Below are 16,863 nucleotides of genomic sequence, written 5' to 3' on the forward strand. Positions count from 1 at the left end.
TATGTGTCTCATGATGAAAGCATAACATGTGCCCCACATAATTTTTAAGTTTGAAACAGTTATCTTCCATAGTTCAGGGTCAAGGTCACTTCAAAATATGTATACAATCCAACTTTGAAGAGCTCCTGTGACCTTGACGCAAGGTAAACCAAACTGGTATCAAAAGATGGGGCTTACTTTGCCCTATATATCATATATAGGTGAGGTATTAAATCTCAAAAACTTCAGAGAAAATGGGAAAAATGTGAAAAATAGCTGTTTTTAGACAACATTTATGGCCCCTGCGACCTTGACCTTGAAGCAAGGTCAAGATGCTATGTATGTTTTTTGGGGCCTTGTCATCATACACCATCTTGCCAAATTTGGTACTGACAGACTGAATAGTGTCCAAGAAATATCCAACGTTAGTTTTCCGGACGGACGGACGGACGGACGGACGACTCGGGTGAGTACATAGACTCACTTTTGCTTCGCATGTGAGTCAAAAAGGAGGGAGTCTTAAAATGGGGGTAAATTTACAGAGTTTATGAATAGAAAGTGTAAGAAAACAGGGTCTTAAAAGGGAGGAAGTCTTAAAGTGGGGGTTCCACTGTATACAGTTACAGCCCATCTGTGGATGTTATGTTATAAACTAAAATGCTACTTCTGTCTTGCCTAGCGCCTACATAAAATAATTCTGGCATACCACAAAGGTTATGTTAAGATCCATAAACTGCAAGTAGTGGGTATACCATGCTCATCCTTGTGACTGAATCATAAAAAACCTGGCATCTCTTATACAAGGAACAGATTTGTGTGCTTATGACCTGAATATGTTCAATAATTTGTTTTATCCTACATACGTGAGAGAGACACCCGTGAGATAATAATCGTTCAAATCACAAGTGTGTATATCATGTAAATGAGGTCATGTCAAGCAAGTCTGGCAGGGACCTGTTTTTCCACTGCTTATGATGCCAAAGTCACCGAGACAAACGTCATTATAGAAACAAAAATTGCGCTCGCTAATTACCCTCGGTGAATATTTAGAACTAACACGTCACGTCACTCTGAAGCCATGTAGGATAAACAGAATACTACATGGCTTGCTGTGTCGTACGAGATTTATACTCGTTGCTTTTTCAAATAGTGAACAGCTCGCTTTTGCTCGCAGTTCAATATTTTAACAAGAAGGGCAAAGCCCATACGACTCACATGCTTTACACATTTTTCCTACCAAAATACATGTGACCTTGACCCAAGGTCAAGGTCATCCAAGGTCATGCAACACAAAGCTGTTAATTCAAGACATAGGAAGTACAATGGTGCTTATTGGCTCTTTCTACCATGAGATATGGTCACTTTTAGTGGTTCACTACCTTATTTTGGTCACATTTCATAAGGGTCAAAGTGACCTTGATCATATGTGACCAAATGTGTCTCATGATGAAAGCATAACATGTGCCCCACATAATTTTTAAGTTTGAAAGTTATCTTCCATAGTTCAGGGTCAAGGTCACTTCAAAATATGTATACAATCCAACTTTGAAGAGCTTCTGTGACCTTGACGCAAGGTAAACCAAACTGGTATCAAAAGATGGGGCTTACTTTGCCCTATAAATCATATATAGGTGAGGTATTGAATCTCAAAAACTTCAGAGAAAATGGGAAAAATGTGAAAAATAGCTGTTTTTTAGGCAACATTTATGGCCCCTGCGACCTTGACCTTGAAGCAAGGTCAAGATGCTATGTATGTTTTTGGGGGCCTTGTCATCATACACCATCTTGCCAAATTTGGTACTGATAGACTGAATAGTGTCCAAAAAATATCCAACGTTAAAGTTTTCCGGACGTCCGGACGGACCGTCCGGACGACTCGGGTGAGTACATAGACTCACTTTTGCTTCGCATGTGAGTCAAAAAACAACGAGTGTAAATCTGGTACGACACAGCAAGCCATGTAGTATTCCCTATATACGACATGACAGGTGGACAAATGGATAAAGGAGAGGGAAACAAATCTTGGTCATGGCAGAGAGAAAGTCATTCACGCTCCGGTTCCACATGCAAGTCTTAATTTCAAACAATAAGAAAGAAATACATCAATCCATGTAGAGAATTGAAAAAAAATAGCAAGCAAACTTTGGGTAGATAAATCGGTCATGGTTTGGATGACGAAAGCCAGATGTCAAGCACTGTTAGTTAAAGGTCACACAGACAAACACACACAAGCACAGACATACAAAAATACAAACGAATGACTGCAATGGCTGTTTCCAGGTCAATTAGTATACCTGCTGGAACTCAAAACCAACACCAATCACCGACTGTCATGCCAATCAACGCCCATGCACATTCCAGATTCCAAATAAATTGGCCATGTTTCAATCATGCATCAACAACATTCAGCACACATGGCATGAAGAACTTCCATCATGTAAGCTTTTAAATCCGTTTCATTTCTGAACCCACTAGACTTTTCAAAATGTTTGCTTTCAAATTTGGTCAAGTTCAAACTCATCATCATAAAATGCATGGTCGTTGTTTTTTTTTTTTTTTTTTTTAATGATGGAAGTCCTCATGGCCACAGAAGGGGCTAGTACAAACTAGTGTAGAGCATAAAGAAGATTACAAGTTTATTTTCAAATTCGTGCCACATCTACAAATTTTAATTGAACAGAAAGATTAAAGGTGCAAAGGGCAGCATACCAGAAAAATGGGGGGAAATGAAGGAAAGATGAAAACAGAACTTTCATTAGACACAGAAAAACATACATGTACTACACAAGCACAAACCCCAAAGTGGTGCAGCCTCAAATCTAGTCAACTAGGGCAAGCAAAATGTCAAGTATGATACAAAAGTAATGGCAAGGCGGCAATCCAAAAAAACCCAAAATAATGGCAATTATCATGAACATGTTAATGCAAATCGGCAAATATTTCATTCCACTTCAGTACAGACTACACATTCTGATATCAGATGCTGACTACTACACAATGATACGTCGAATATACGGTTCAAGAGAAAAAAAGTTTTTATTATTTTTTTGTACACAAGTAGAGTTAAAAATGTGTGCAAACAAGATACAAACATACATGATGTAAAACCCACCATCATGCTTTTTTCCAGGAGTTTGATTGCAAGTCACTGAGTGGCAGCAATACCGGTAACATGCATGTCCACTGGCAAGCCCACCTTTTTCAGTAAAGTACTACGTAAACAACAGCATCAATACAGGTTGAGAAACAGACGTAGTACAGGTACAAGTACAAACACCATGTCAACACTAGCGGGAGCATGTCTTCCTAGATCTCAGCAGCAACCCACACTACACGCATGTCGGATGAAAGATAGGAGGGGAAAATACAGTGTAAGTTTCATTAGCATTTCAGCAAGCATTTTGTAACAAGACAAAGAGCAAAAACAACTAAAAGAAAGAAAAGAAATCAGATTTGTTCCTGTGGTTAATAATCCAAAATGGGGTTCCCATACAGATCCGGGAGCAAAAACGGGGTTAGAAAAACACAAAGTTTTTATTCATCCTCCATGACATGAAGCTGGCTTTCAAGAGACCAAATCAAGCACCCCATGCAAAAAGAGCATGCCTAGGAGTGGAGACGCCCCCGGCCTCAGGGAGGGGGTTTGGGGTGGGTCGTGGAAGAACAATATGGCATCCACATAAGTCAGATCACTCGCGTGGCATTCACTGAATACCACAGCCACTCTCTGAAATGCTGACAACTGTCTCAACATGGCAAGTGTTTGCCACCTGTGTGTGTTTTCAAGGGGCATGCGAATGGAGACCATCCTGCCTGCAGACTGCCAATCTCCTCACCATCCCCTCCAACATTCTCATGCTCAACATAAAGCAGCACATTTACAACACACTGATAGCAATACTGTGCAGGGAGGTAGTACTTTCTCGATAAAGCAAACTCACCCTACTCTCCAACGGCATCAAATTACCGATGACAAAACATTACATTATTATTATCTCAATGACCAACTCAACTTGGGCTTTCTCAACTTCAGCCAGACAATTTCTCTTTTAGAACTGCTGTCTTGAAAATGACTTTCAGTACACACTTAGTATAAATACATGTGATGAATAAAAATGAGGCAACTAAAGCATTTGCTGAGCTGAACCTTGTATTAGTCGCCTTAAGTCTGACTCGCCAAGGGAGCCAAAAAAAAAATCAGAAACGCAGAAGACTAGATGTCACACGAACGACTACAGGCCTGAAGTGGCAGTGACTGGCTTGCACAGTTACAGAACAAACACGCTGGCATCCACAGGGTCACATGCATGTCTGCAGGCAGAGTGATCTATGGAAGAACAGATTGACTACAATATATCAAAACCACTCAAACCATCACACAGGCAAACATTCTGAATCATATCCAACAACAATGTGTCAAGAAGACTAACCATCCCAAAGGAAGCCGACTACACATTTCCTCTGAACAAATGCTGGCTGTTTATCCAAACACAGTGTATCGTGCGAAAACCAAGTATGAAAGTAACAAAGGTTTGTTTTAATTGTTTTAATGAATAAATTAAAACTTTTGATTCTTGCAATATATCAACTTTAGAAACTGTTGTTGTCAAAAAATGTATAAATAAATAGTAGATAACAGAATTGCAAGTACAAATTCAAAAAACTTGTCATCCAAAAAGCTGAAATTTCAAACAATATAACCTGAAAGAACAGCAACAACTATTTTGACAAAGATGCTAACCTTAAAAGATCATGGATACACAGAAATATCACTGGAAGTTGTGGGGAAGCCATTTAATACATAATCACCACATCCCTTCCCAATTGCTACAACTTTGGGTTTAAGAACTTTGCAACAAAAAAAGTTCAGATTTTCATGTGGCTAATTGAAGAAAAACAGGCAAGACTATTTTGGCAATTTCAGAACTGTTACGATGAGTTTCGGTCTCGCATGCACTCTGCGCCCAAGTCATAAACTGACTGCACGGGCATACCATGGCTATCATCAACTTCTAACAGGAAGCGTTTGTGTTTTTTCTTTTGTACTATGTAAAATGTAACGAAATAGCACCATTCAAATTACTCCAGTAATGTGTACACAAACAAGTCCCAGACATTTATACTCTTACCCCCTACATAACATGGCATCCTGACATCACACTATCTTGCACACACACTGACAGCAACTTCATGTATTCCACAGTCTCTCTTCCAGTCACCAATCGCAGTTTCCCACCTTAAACTTTACAGGTACACCGACACATCAGATCTTTGATGGGTTGCTATGAGGATTTGTCAGAGATGTTACATAAGTAAAACGCTGATGAAAGAGGACCACTCACAGCTGTTCAGTAAACAATTTGGCAGTCTAAAATACTATGTGAACACCGATTCAAAACAAGCTGTACACACCTATTCGTTTGATTTTCCATTCTCAAGTAAAAGACATTCAACAAACAGAAAAATTATGTAAGTGTAGAGATTCAATAATCAACAGCAGTTAAAGTCACGTGCAGAACCAGCACATTGCCTATCTCAGCATAAAGGACAACGCCCGCTGACCACTTGGGAAACAAAATGATCCTTCCTTAGTGTCCCCGTCTCAGGACTACCTGTAAGTTTTTGACTTTTGCAAGACAAACATCCCATACAAATTATGTGATGAAACAAATATGGAACATGATATGAGTGATAATGTGTATTTACAGATGATTGAAATACTTCACTGGCACAAGAAAAAGTTGAAATGGGAAGAACTTGATAAAATTACATGAAAAATCCTTTGACAAAGGATTGTCTGAGGTTTTTGAAAGTTCTGCAAGTCTGCAAGACGGCAACACCTACAAAAGAGCGCAGGGATTTCTTTTACATGGATAAGTTGTAACATTTTATTCAGGTTTGTACTAGCTAGAGCTTGTTGTTGAACTAACTGTTTAAAATCCATTGCTGTTCTGATGGATTCAACCAAAAGCAGCACATAAAGCAAAAGGGTTGGCTAAAAGAAACTCTCATTACCATGCTCAGCATGAAACACAAGAAAATTGCATTTTAAATATCCTATCCTACCCCCCCCCCCCCCCCCCCCCTAGCAATGTCTGTACTCTATTCCAGACACAACCTGGCTTGCTTTTCAATAGGGTATATTACAAATCTGGGTAAGGACATGAAAAAACGTTTATGGGCGCTTTTGTTAAAACTATATTTTATGTATCTTCTGTTTTCAAACTTTCAGATATTACCAATACTCATGTAAATACAAGCACAGCATGATAAGGTAACTTAAAATATTCCCCACTAACCTGTCTTTAGCAAAAAATGAAACGGAACACAGGCAACCGCACCTGTGAAAATAGGCAGCAGAAGAAATATTGGTACTGTGGCACAGTTACATATACAGACAAAGACAGCAAGATCAGTGGATACAAAGTCAATAACTGAAGACTACAGTACAAATAAAATAACCACTGGAGGTAAAAGAATACACAGACATGACTAGATATATTTGTTCAAAATAAAGCTTGCAACATTGTTTTTGAGTATTTCATGACAGACAAATCTCTCTTGTGTGTACTGTCTTTCTGTGGTATGGAGCCAACTAAAGACAGAAAACAGACAGAAAACTGACTGGAAAGAGAGCAACAGATTTAGAAAATATTGGGATAATGGGGGGTTAAGGATAAATAGCAAAGAAAGGAGACATGTAGGTAGTCCAAGAGAGATACAGAACTTGAAGCACCAAGTTCGATTGATCTGTCTAGTACATATTGATTGCACAGCTGTGGTCGGACAGAAGACTAAGTATTAAACTGCTCCACACCACATTTTCCAGACGAACACTGTAGCTTTCAATGTATGGGTCAGAATATTGACAGAAGAGGGCCACAATGTTTCTGCCATCTGTGTGGAAGAACTGTAGAAATGGAACTCCTTTCCTCATGTCATCCAAGCTTGCTTCAGTACGGTGCAAACCTTTGGTATCCACCTCTGTACACTGTTGCCTGCAAGAGAAAACAATTGTTTTGATTAGCCTAATTATATTTGTAAATTCCCATCATTGTTCTGGACGTCACACATCCATTGCCTTGGAAAGTTAGAAGTTGGAATTTAGATGTACTGCATTTAAAATTATTCTGACCATACAAATTGGGATCAGTTTTTGTCCAAAAGAATATCAATTTTACATATTCAACAAGAAGAGCAAACGCTCGATCGAGTCACTTTCGCAGTTCTGAATATTATATGAGGCATCAGATGGACAGGAAGAAATTGCTATTCACAACACAATGAGTCACGTTCACATAAAATTTGAGCCCGGTCACTTTTATAGTTTCCGAGAAAAGCCCAACGTTAAGTTGTGTGTTGCCGAACAGAAAAGGCTAGTTATCTCCCTTGTTTTTCTGATAACGTTCGTAAAAGGCTACAGATGTAAATACTTTGATGTAAAGAATAATCCTACAAAGTTTCAATCACATCCGATGAACTTTGTCAAAGATATAAAATGTCTAATTTTTCCTTTGACGCTGACCTGTGACCTTGAAAAAGGTCAAAGGTCAACGAAACCATCGTTAAAGTGTAGAGGTCATTGGAGGTCACGACTAAACAAAATATGAGCCCGATCGCTTTGATAGTTTCCGAGAAAAGTCCAACGTTAAGGTGGTGTCTACGGACGGCCGGCCGGACGGCCGGCCGGACAGACTAACACTGACCGATTACATAGAGTCACTTTTTCTCAAGTGACTCAAAAATGGTACCTGTGATTGATGCATTCAGACAAATAAACAGAGAAAAGCATCTTGATGCATATACAGAGTCTGAGATAGAGACAAAAAAACAAAATAAGTAGTACCCCATAGCCTGCAACTGGCCCAATACTGTGTCCAATGTAAGGTTCAGCAGCATATTCTCGTCCGGGATACCTACAGCAGGTAAAGAAAGAAGGTCAATGTTATTTTTCAGCCAAAAAATGTAAACACGAAACAAGAAAAAAGCTTATGTATGAAACAGGCATAAAATATTCTAAACAAGGAATACAGGCAAATCCAGCTAACTCACAAACGGTTAAGTCAAAAATTCGCTTAGCACACAAAGAAATTCTGGTCCGGAATTATCCCTCTTTATCTATGTGTACAAAGTACCCTGAGCTCGAAATGGGATTTCTCTTACGTAAGTCGAAAGACGGATAGCACACAACAGAAAGTCAGTCCCAAAGACAAAGTTTACTCTATATTTACTACAGCAACTCGAAACACGAAACTTGGCGTCTCACACTAGCGCATTGTGTAACCTTATTCCCTTCTTCTCTACACGGACGCCACACCGACTGGTCAGTCGGCACGCAATAAAGTATGAACTGAAGTTAGGAGGGGGCGAGGAGTAAGGAGGGGCGAGTGGTACTCACAGTGTGTGTTTGTGTGTGTTCACGGGTGAACCACGTGGTTACTATACGGAAGAAGAAGAATTCAAATTGTGGGTTGCCTCTCATTCAGTCTTTGTTCAGTCTTGCGTTCATCCACAATCATGGCAGAGTCACGGAAAAGAAATTTTTTTTGTGTTTGGTTCAAACAAGCAAGATCAAGTGGATTGCCTATCTCAGGGCCGATTCTTTGTGAGAAAGCTGTCAGTCTTGCCGAGGAATTAGGAATCGAATTTGTGCCAAACTCAGGATGGCTGTCAAGATTCAAGGAACGGAAAGGCATCACCTTTCGCAGGGTGTGTGGAGAAGCTGCTAGTGTTTGTGATGAAACCAGAGACTATAGAGTATACAGAGACGCGTCATCCTTCTTAGCGCTGCGGTGCGAAATTGAGACCGGCCAGCCCAGCGCGGGAAAAGAGCCACACCCTGCCGCACAAGGAAACTCGCGTTTCGCGGCTGCTGTCGGCTGTGTTTATATCACGGTTATATTAACATACTGTCTGTTCTGTCCGGCTGACAGTGCTGCAAAAAGTAACTGGATGAAAAAATATGTTTGTTTGTGAACATCCTTTTTAAATGACCATAAAAACACCGCAGAAATGGTATAGATTAAAATTAAATCACATTTTCTTGGGCAATATTCGCTGGATCGCTGTAGTTATGCAAACATGATTCAAGTCAGTCTCTTTTCACGACCTAACCGTCGTTATTTTTGTGTGTTTTAATCAAATACAAATACATACTGAATACATGGTCAGTTAAGCCTGAGAAAATATGTCAGGAATAAATCGTTTAACGAAATAGTTCCCGGTTAAATCGGTAACTAAGGCATTTAGTCTATTTGGTGTCGTCCCAGCACATCGAAACTGAAATGGGTTGTCAATTACACGGAGCTAAGAAGTTATCATGTAAGGAAAACTGTAATTCTTGTGACTAAACCGGCTGACTTTAAAGAATCTTGATCGATCGATGATTTTCTTATTTCTTTTCAGTTGCTTCTTTCTTGTTCAGAAAGCTCTCTCTCTCTCTCTCTCTCTCTCTCTCTCTCTCTCTCTCTCTCTCTCTCTCTCTCTTATTATGGCAAGATTCCGAGGTGGAATAACAGAACTATTTGTGCACGTTAATCGATATAAGAGAGACGATGCGGATATGTTGTTATGCCCCTTTTTTCCAGGGAAAGTAAAGAAGATGAGTTTTATTTTGTGCTTTGTTGCCCCGCACTTCGTGATTTGCGATGCCAGTTTATTCCTGCTAAGTTTTATAGAAACCCAAGTTTACACAAGTTTTCTATGCTTTTGGCATCTGTGAATGAAGGTATTGTTCGAAAGTTGTCAGCTTATGTGTACAAAGCATTTCGGCTACGTAGTGTTGTTATGTCTTAGTTCATGTAAGCCTACGGTATATTTTATTTGAAATGTAATGTCTTAGTTCGTGTATGAACTATGATTTATTTCATTTGATTTGTGTGCAAATGTCATTATGTCATTGTATATATGTTCACCCCGCCGTCATTTACAATCAAAATATCAATCATGATAAATGATACTAAGGCCAAAAAAAAAAATTGTCTGTTTAGGGTAACATGACCAAAAAAAGTAGGGTCGGTAGGTAGGTAATTTTTTTTTTTTGTTTTTTTTGTTTGTGTGTGTGTGTGTGTGTAAATGCTATGTTGGCTGAACATTCACTTCTTATATTTGATGAATACATGTTTCAAAACTAACGTATAAATAAAACAGAGAGAAAGGGAGAGAAAGAAACGCCAAATGTCTCTTTTTAGCATTTTTACCTCTTTTTTTTTCTTTTTTTTTTTGAAATCAAAAAAAAGTTTTTGGGTCGGCGCCAAATCGATAGGGTCGGTCGGGTTACCCTAAACAGACAATTTTTTATTTTTGGCCTAACGTTCGCAGCTGCAAGCCGTTGTAGATCTACTCTATAACTCCGCGACGGCCGTGTCAATCAAACGAGATGGTTATGTCTACCCTAATCGATCACCGACCGTATTGCCACTAGATCAGTCTATCAGTTCCAGACTTGGCATGCCGAAATGAGATAAAGTAGAGGAAAAATAAATCTTATACATGTGAAACTAGTACCAACATGCACAGCTTGGACTGGTTTGAGGCTGTAGTGTGTACATTGTGTGTTTTCACTGTTCCGGTAGAATAGATCTACACGCAGTTCGACGCTACAACTTTTACTGATTTTCCAACATTTAACGAGAGAAAAATTGAAGAAACAATCCTCACCTACTCTCTTCCTTGGGAAATTTGAACATCCTCAAGCCTTTGGCATGTGCGTTTGAGCAATTGATGGCCGAACACCATGCCCCACTGCGTTTTCGCGTTGGCGCGACCATGCTTGTGCAGCACGATATCACCACTGCTGTGGAAAGAGAAAGTAGGTGGTTCCATGTTTCCGCGTGGTGGCGCCACTGGGCTTCCGGTCTCACTTTTCTGCACCGTATGGAGCGTCTCTGTATACTCTATAGTCTCTGATGAAACTGTGAAGGAGTGGACAGAAAACACTCTGCCTGACATTCTTTCTCAGTATGATCCCACTGACGTCTTCAATTGTGATGAGACTGGGCTCTTTTACAAGTGCCTGCCTTCGAAAACACTCGCCCTGAAGAGTGACAAGTGTGCAGGGGGTAAAATTGCGAAAGACAGAATAACTGTGCACATTTGCGCAAATATGACTGGCTCTGAGAAAATTCCACTGTTGGTCATCGTGAAAAGTGCGAAGCCGCGATGCTTTAAAAACGTCAAAACATTGCCGGTTGAATATCGGAACAACAAGAAAAGTTGGATGACGACTGTTCTGTTTGAGGAATGGTTGTTGAAGCTGGACAGGCGCATGAAAGTGCAGCAACGCAAAATTGTGATGTTTATGGACAACTGCCCCGCACATGGCAAGCCAAATCTGGACAACGTGAGGCTTGTTTTCATGCCACCCAATACCACCTCGAAACTGCAGCCATGTGATCAGGGAATCATTGCAAACTACAAACATTATTACCGATCCCTTGTTTTGCGACGCCTGTTGATACAGTTTGAATCGCGAACAGAAATCACCGAAGGCCTGTTTGAATTCAAGCTCAATCTCCTGGAAGCAATGCAAATCGCGCGAACAGCATGGACAATGGTAACCGAAACCACGATCGCCAACTGTTTTCGACACGCCGGATTTCACACAGTCAGTGAAAGTGTGACACACACCGTGTGTGATGAAGAAGATGTGCTGGCACAAGACTCTGATCTCGAGTCTCTGTTCTCTCGAGTCCAACAAGTGATGCCGGAATGCAGCAATGTGACTGTCGCTGAGTAATCAGCGTTGACGCGGACTTGCAAACCACTTGTGAAGTGTCAGTGAAAGACATTGCCGACACGATGAAAGAGGGCGACGCCGAAGAAGAAGACGACAACGAAGGAGATGACGACGACACAGAAATAAAGCCACCCTCTCTCGCCGATGCCCTGGCAGCCATTAAGACTGTGACAAACTTTTTGTTGACGCACACTGTCCATGAAACGTCTCTCGACCAGGCCAGTTTCTTGGAAGGAGAAATTGAGAAAGGTGCGTTGAAAGGAAGAAAACAGACGACAATCATGGACTTCTTCAAGAAGTAGGGAGACCGCGTGCTTTGATCGGACTGGCAAGAGTGTACATACGGCGATAGTCTTAGTGTTTACATCGAACAAACATTTTTCTTTTCATGGTGGTGGTTTTTTACTTTCATGTGTACAGTGATGTGCTCTCACGGTTTTATAAATATTAACAAATGAACTCCAAACTGTTGTGCCTGTGATTCGCTTTCACGGAATGGAAAGCAAGGAGGAGTGTAGGCTACATCAGTACATGCTGAGAAAATTAGGTGAGTGACGTAATTCACGAGTGACATTTCAGTCAGCTTGCTTCTTGTTCGTTAGTTCTTTTGTTTTGTTCTTTTTATATTTAGTCAAGTTTTGACTAAATATTTTAACATCGAGGGGGAATCGAAACGAGGGTCGTGGTGTATGTGCGTGTGTCTGTGTGTGTGTCTGTGTGTGTGTGTGTGTAGAGCGATTCAGACTAAACTACTGGACCGATCTTTATGAAATTTGACATGAGAGTTCCTGGGTATGAAATCCCCGAACGTTTTTTTCATTTTCTTGATAAATGTCTTTGATGACGTCATATCCGGCTTTTCGTGAAAGTTGAGGCGGCACTGTCACGCCCTCATTTTTCAACCAAATTGGTTGAAATTTTGGTCAAGTAATCTTCGACGAAGCCCGGACTTCGGTATTGCATTTCAGCTTGGTGGCTTAAAAATTAATTAATGACTCTGGTCATTAAAAATCTGAAAATTGTAAAAAAAAATAAAAATTTATAAAACGATCCAAATTTACGTTTATCTTATTCTCCATCATTTGCTGATTCCAAAAACATATAAATATGTTATATTCGGATTAAAAACAAGCTCTGAAAATTAAATATATAAAAATTATTATCAAATTTTTTTTTTCGAAATCAATTTAAAAACACTTTCATCTTATTCCTTGTCGGTTCCTGATTCCAAAAACATATAGATCATGAAAATTTATATTAATTTTCTTATTTATTTATACTTACCAACACAATGTTATTTTGCATATAGCCCCTTAACTACCGAAAGAAAACGAAAGTGAAACTAGAGTTATACCCCAGAGTGACCGCCCTTTGCAGGTGGCGCCAGCAGTGCTTGGCGCCAAGCACTGTCAGCTGGAATGCGGCACAGGCAACGCGGGCGCGCCACTTATCACTTCACCTATAAAACCGAATAGGCATGTGAAGAGGGGAGGAGGGAGGGAGCAATAAGAATAACATTGTGTTGGTAAGTATAAATAAATAAGAAAATTAATATAAATTTTCATGATTAATTTAGATTTACCAAGCACAATGTTATTTTGCATAGAATACCACCGAGGAGGTTGGGATCCCATGCCTTATCACTTCCAAAAGAAGGTTGTCAGAGCAGGGGGAAGGCAGAGGTGCACGCGCAGTGAACGCCTAAGGACCTGGCCCCTGTCTGAATGAACCAAGGATTTGAAAATATCCACATATCTATGGTAAGAGACAACACTCACCTAGAGAGAGACCAGAGATTGTGCGAGAACAGCTTTCTTGATGCCGTAGGTCTCGTCTCCCCGTCTAGCCGAGAACGTGCGGAGGTAGAAGTCTGTGAAGGTAGACACAGACCTCCAGTAGGCTGCGTGCATGACTTGAGTCAGTGGCACCCCCCGAACAAAACTGAGTGAGGAACTGATGGCCCGGATCTCATGTGCACGAACCGGAGTCGTTCGTGTCAGGTTAGCGTTTTTGTAAATTTGTTTGATCAGAAAAACTAACCAGCGAGCAATCGTCTGCTTGGAGATATCTCGTTCCATGTTAGGCAGAAGGGAGATAAACAAGGCTCGTTTAGTGGCCCTATGAGAAGCAGTACGGTCAAGATAGGCCTTTATGGCCCGAACGGGACATAAAAACCTATCCGGATCATCAGGGTCAAGGTCCCGAGTGAGAGAGGGAATGACGAGGGGGGCTGAAAACACATCAGCCAGTTGGTTTTTTGCTCTGAACTCAGGCAAAAAGGAAAGAGTCATGGACGAAAGATCAGGGGCAAACTCGACATCGTGTGGGAGACCACTGATGGCGTGGATACCACTGACTCTGCGAGCAGTTGCGAGCGAAACAAGAAAAACGGTCTTGAGAGTGAGGTCCCGAAGGGAGGCAGAGCTCAGAGGTTCGAACGGAGGAGACCTCAAGGCGTTAAGCACGAGGAAAACATCCCATTTGGGAAAGGTGACTGTTTTGCGCACAGAACGGTTCTTAATTCCGTCGATCAGATTGGTGATGAGGGAAGAATGAATGAGATGGAGAGGCCTAACCCCCGTGGCAGCCGCGATGGTACTGGTGACCGACGATTTGTACCCTAAGAGGGTACAAGCTTTGAAACCTTTCTGTAGATGAAGGGAGGAAAGGAAATTAGCCAGCTGGGTTGGAGAAGGCTGTAATGGGTCGAATTTCTTTCCGGCAGCGAAGGAAACCCAAGTGGACCAGCGTAGGGAGTAAAGGTTATTAGTAGAGGGACGCCGAGCGTCAAGAGACAAGGAAACAGCGTGTGACGAAAGTCCTAATGTTCGCAGTTTTGACCGCACAAAAGCCAGGCGGTCAGGCGGAGGGAGTCGGGCGCGGGGTGTGGTATGCCCGATCGAGGTTGCAGGAGACTGAGCGAGTCGAGATTGAGGTCGAACGGGGGAACGTGGGAGAGCGCGACCAGTTCGGATAACCAAGCTGCCGTGGGCCAAAAGGGCGCGACCAAAAGCAGTGTGGGCCTCTCTTGAGCGTACTTGGCTAGGACGCGGGTTACCAGAGCCGTCGGGGGATAGGCGTAAGCTTGGAGACCCGACCATGGCAGAGCGAACGCGTCCTTTCCGAAGGCCATGGGGTCGTGAAACGGACTCACGTACAGAGGGAGTCGCTTGCTGTACCGGGTGGCAAAGAGATCCAATAACGGAGTGAACCAGTGGGACCACAGAGAAAGAAGGGCCTTGTGGGAGATGGTCCACTCGGTCGGCAAGATCTGATCTCGGCGACTGAGGAGATCCGCGAGGGAGTTCAGTTTCCCCGGGATGAACTGCACTGAGAGGAGGATGTTCTGCTGGAAACACCAAAGCAAGATCTGCTCGGCCTTCAACGAGAGGGACGTTGAGTGTGTGCCCCCCTGGTTTTTCAGGTAAGCTAGGCAGACTGTGTTGTCCCCGTGAAGGAGAACAGACTTTCCCCGAAGGGTAGGAGCAAACTGAAGGAGAGAGAGGCGAACTGCCTCCATCTCGAGGAGATTGATGTGGAGTAGAGACTCCTGAGGGCTCCAGAGGCCGGAGGTCTCGAGAAGATCGAGGTGAGCGCCCCAGCCGGTCTTGGAGGCGTCCGTGAAAAGAAACACCTGAGGGGCTGGGGGCTGGATGGGTACCGGGGTCCTCAGCCACACCGGGTCTAACCACTGAGAGACACCAGCCAGAAACCACGGACCCAGAGTGATCACCTGCGAGTAGACAGGTGGTTTCGAGGACCGGAGAGCAACTTCTCGTTGGAGGGGACGCTTGAACACCCTCCCCAGGGGAAGGAGGGGGGAAAGAGATTCCATCGTACCCAGGAGTTGGCAAAGGTGACGAAGGGTCACGGTGCGGCGAGCACTGAGTCGCGCAATCCGTGACGTCAGGGCGTCGAGACGGGCTGAGGTGGGAGCCACCGTGTAGGCCACCGTGTCGAAAGACATGCCCAAATAGACAAAAGATTGGGACGGGTGGAGGTCGGACTTGGAGTGGTTGATCAGAAAGCCCAACTCTGAAGTCCAGTCCATGACCAGGCGCGAGTGAGTCCGACAGAGGGACTGGGTTGCCGCCAGGGTCAGCCAATCGTCCAGGTAGAGCTTCAGGCGAACTCCCTCCGCCCGGACCAAGGCAGCCAGTTCTCTGGTGACCTTGGTGAAAATGAGGGGGGCCAGAGACAGACCGAAGGGGAGGGCCCGAAACTGGTAGACCACCCCTGACCAGACGAACCGGAGGAGGTGTTGAACGTTCGCGTGGACCAGGATGTGAAAATAAGCGTCCGATAGATCGAGAGACGTGGCCCAGTCCCCCGGCCGGATGGCAAGTCTGATAGAGGGGGGAGTCTCCATCTTGAAAGGAGACTTTTGAATGTGCTCGTTTAGAGCAGAGAGGTCGAGAATCGGCCTGAACTCGCCGTTCTTTTTGGGGACCGTGAAGAGACGGGCGTAAAATCCCGGGCCGGGGTTGGACACCGGGAAGATGGCGCCTTTTGTCAACAGGTCCCGGACCTCTGCCTCCAGAGCACGAGCCCGAGAGGGATCGCTTGGTTCTGGGAACACAATCGGGACGCCCGTGAGAGGAGGGGGGGAAACCAGAGGGAAGGAGTACCCCGTCCGTACCACTCTCAACACATACTGATTTCGAACGTGTTTTTCCCAAGCCGGGAGAGCACGTCGAAGAGAGCCCACGGAGGACAGGAGAGGGGCGGGGTGTTGGGAGGGCGGGCGGGGCGAGTCAAAAGGGACCCGAAGGAGGCTGCCGCTTCTGGGGGCCCTTCTGCCCTGGTTTCCGGGCCTTCTGCCGCTTCTGCCTGACGGGCTGAGGGCGGCGAAAATTCTGAGATTCCGGTTGCCGAGTGGGCCGCGCCGGTTGAAAAGAAGAAGTTTGAGTGGCAGGGGGGCGGAAATCCTTGGGTGGGTTGCCCTTGTGACGCTTGGGAGGGGGGGCAGAACACGTCCGCGACCCTACCAAGAAATCTGACTGACGCCGCTTGTGCGACTGTTCAACCACGGCCTTGACAGTACCGGGATTAAACAGTGCAGACGGCGTGGTCAGGGTGTTCCGCAAAGAACGCCGTTCCTCAGGTGAGAGATAGGACGACTTAAGGTGTGCGTCCCGGAACAGCGC

General features: G+C 43.5%; 1 protein-coding gene across 17 annotated transcripts in view; it reads right to left on the reverse strand.

Annotated features, from left to right (window-relative positions):
• Positions 1-2,520: 2,520 nt before the first annotated feature.
• LOC138959406 (RNA binding protein fox-1 homolog 2-like) overlaps positions 2,521-16,863 on the reverse strand; it is a 71,417-nt gene continuing 57,074 nt past the window's right edge. For all 17 annotated transcript variants that reach the window (XM_070330882.1, XM_070330880.1, XM_070330890.1 and 14 more), the window contains 2 exons: positions 7,826-7,895; positions 2,521-6,977 (listed from right to left, as the gene is read on the reverse strand). In XM_070330882.1, the coding sequence (XP_070186983.1) occupies positions 6,933-6,977; positions 7,826-7,895 (115 nt within the window). In that variant the 3' untranslated portion in view covers positions 2,521-6,932. The remainder of the gene's footprint in view (positions 6,978-7,825; positions 7,896-16,863) is intronic.

Source organism: Littorina saxatilis, linkage group LG2, assembly GCF_037325665.1.
Source record: "Littorina saxatilis isolate snail1 linkage group LG2, US_GU_Lsax_2.0, whole genome shotgun sequence".
In the NCBI taxonomy this organism is placed as follows: domain Eukaryota; kingdom Metazoa; phylum Mollusca; class Gastropoda; order Littorinimorpha; family Littorinidae; genus Littorina; species Littorina saxatilis.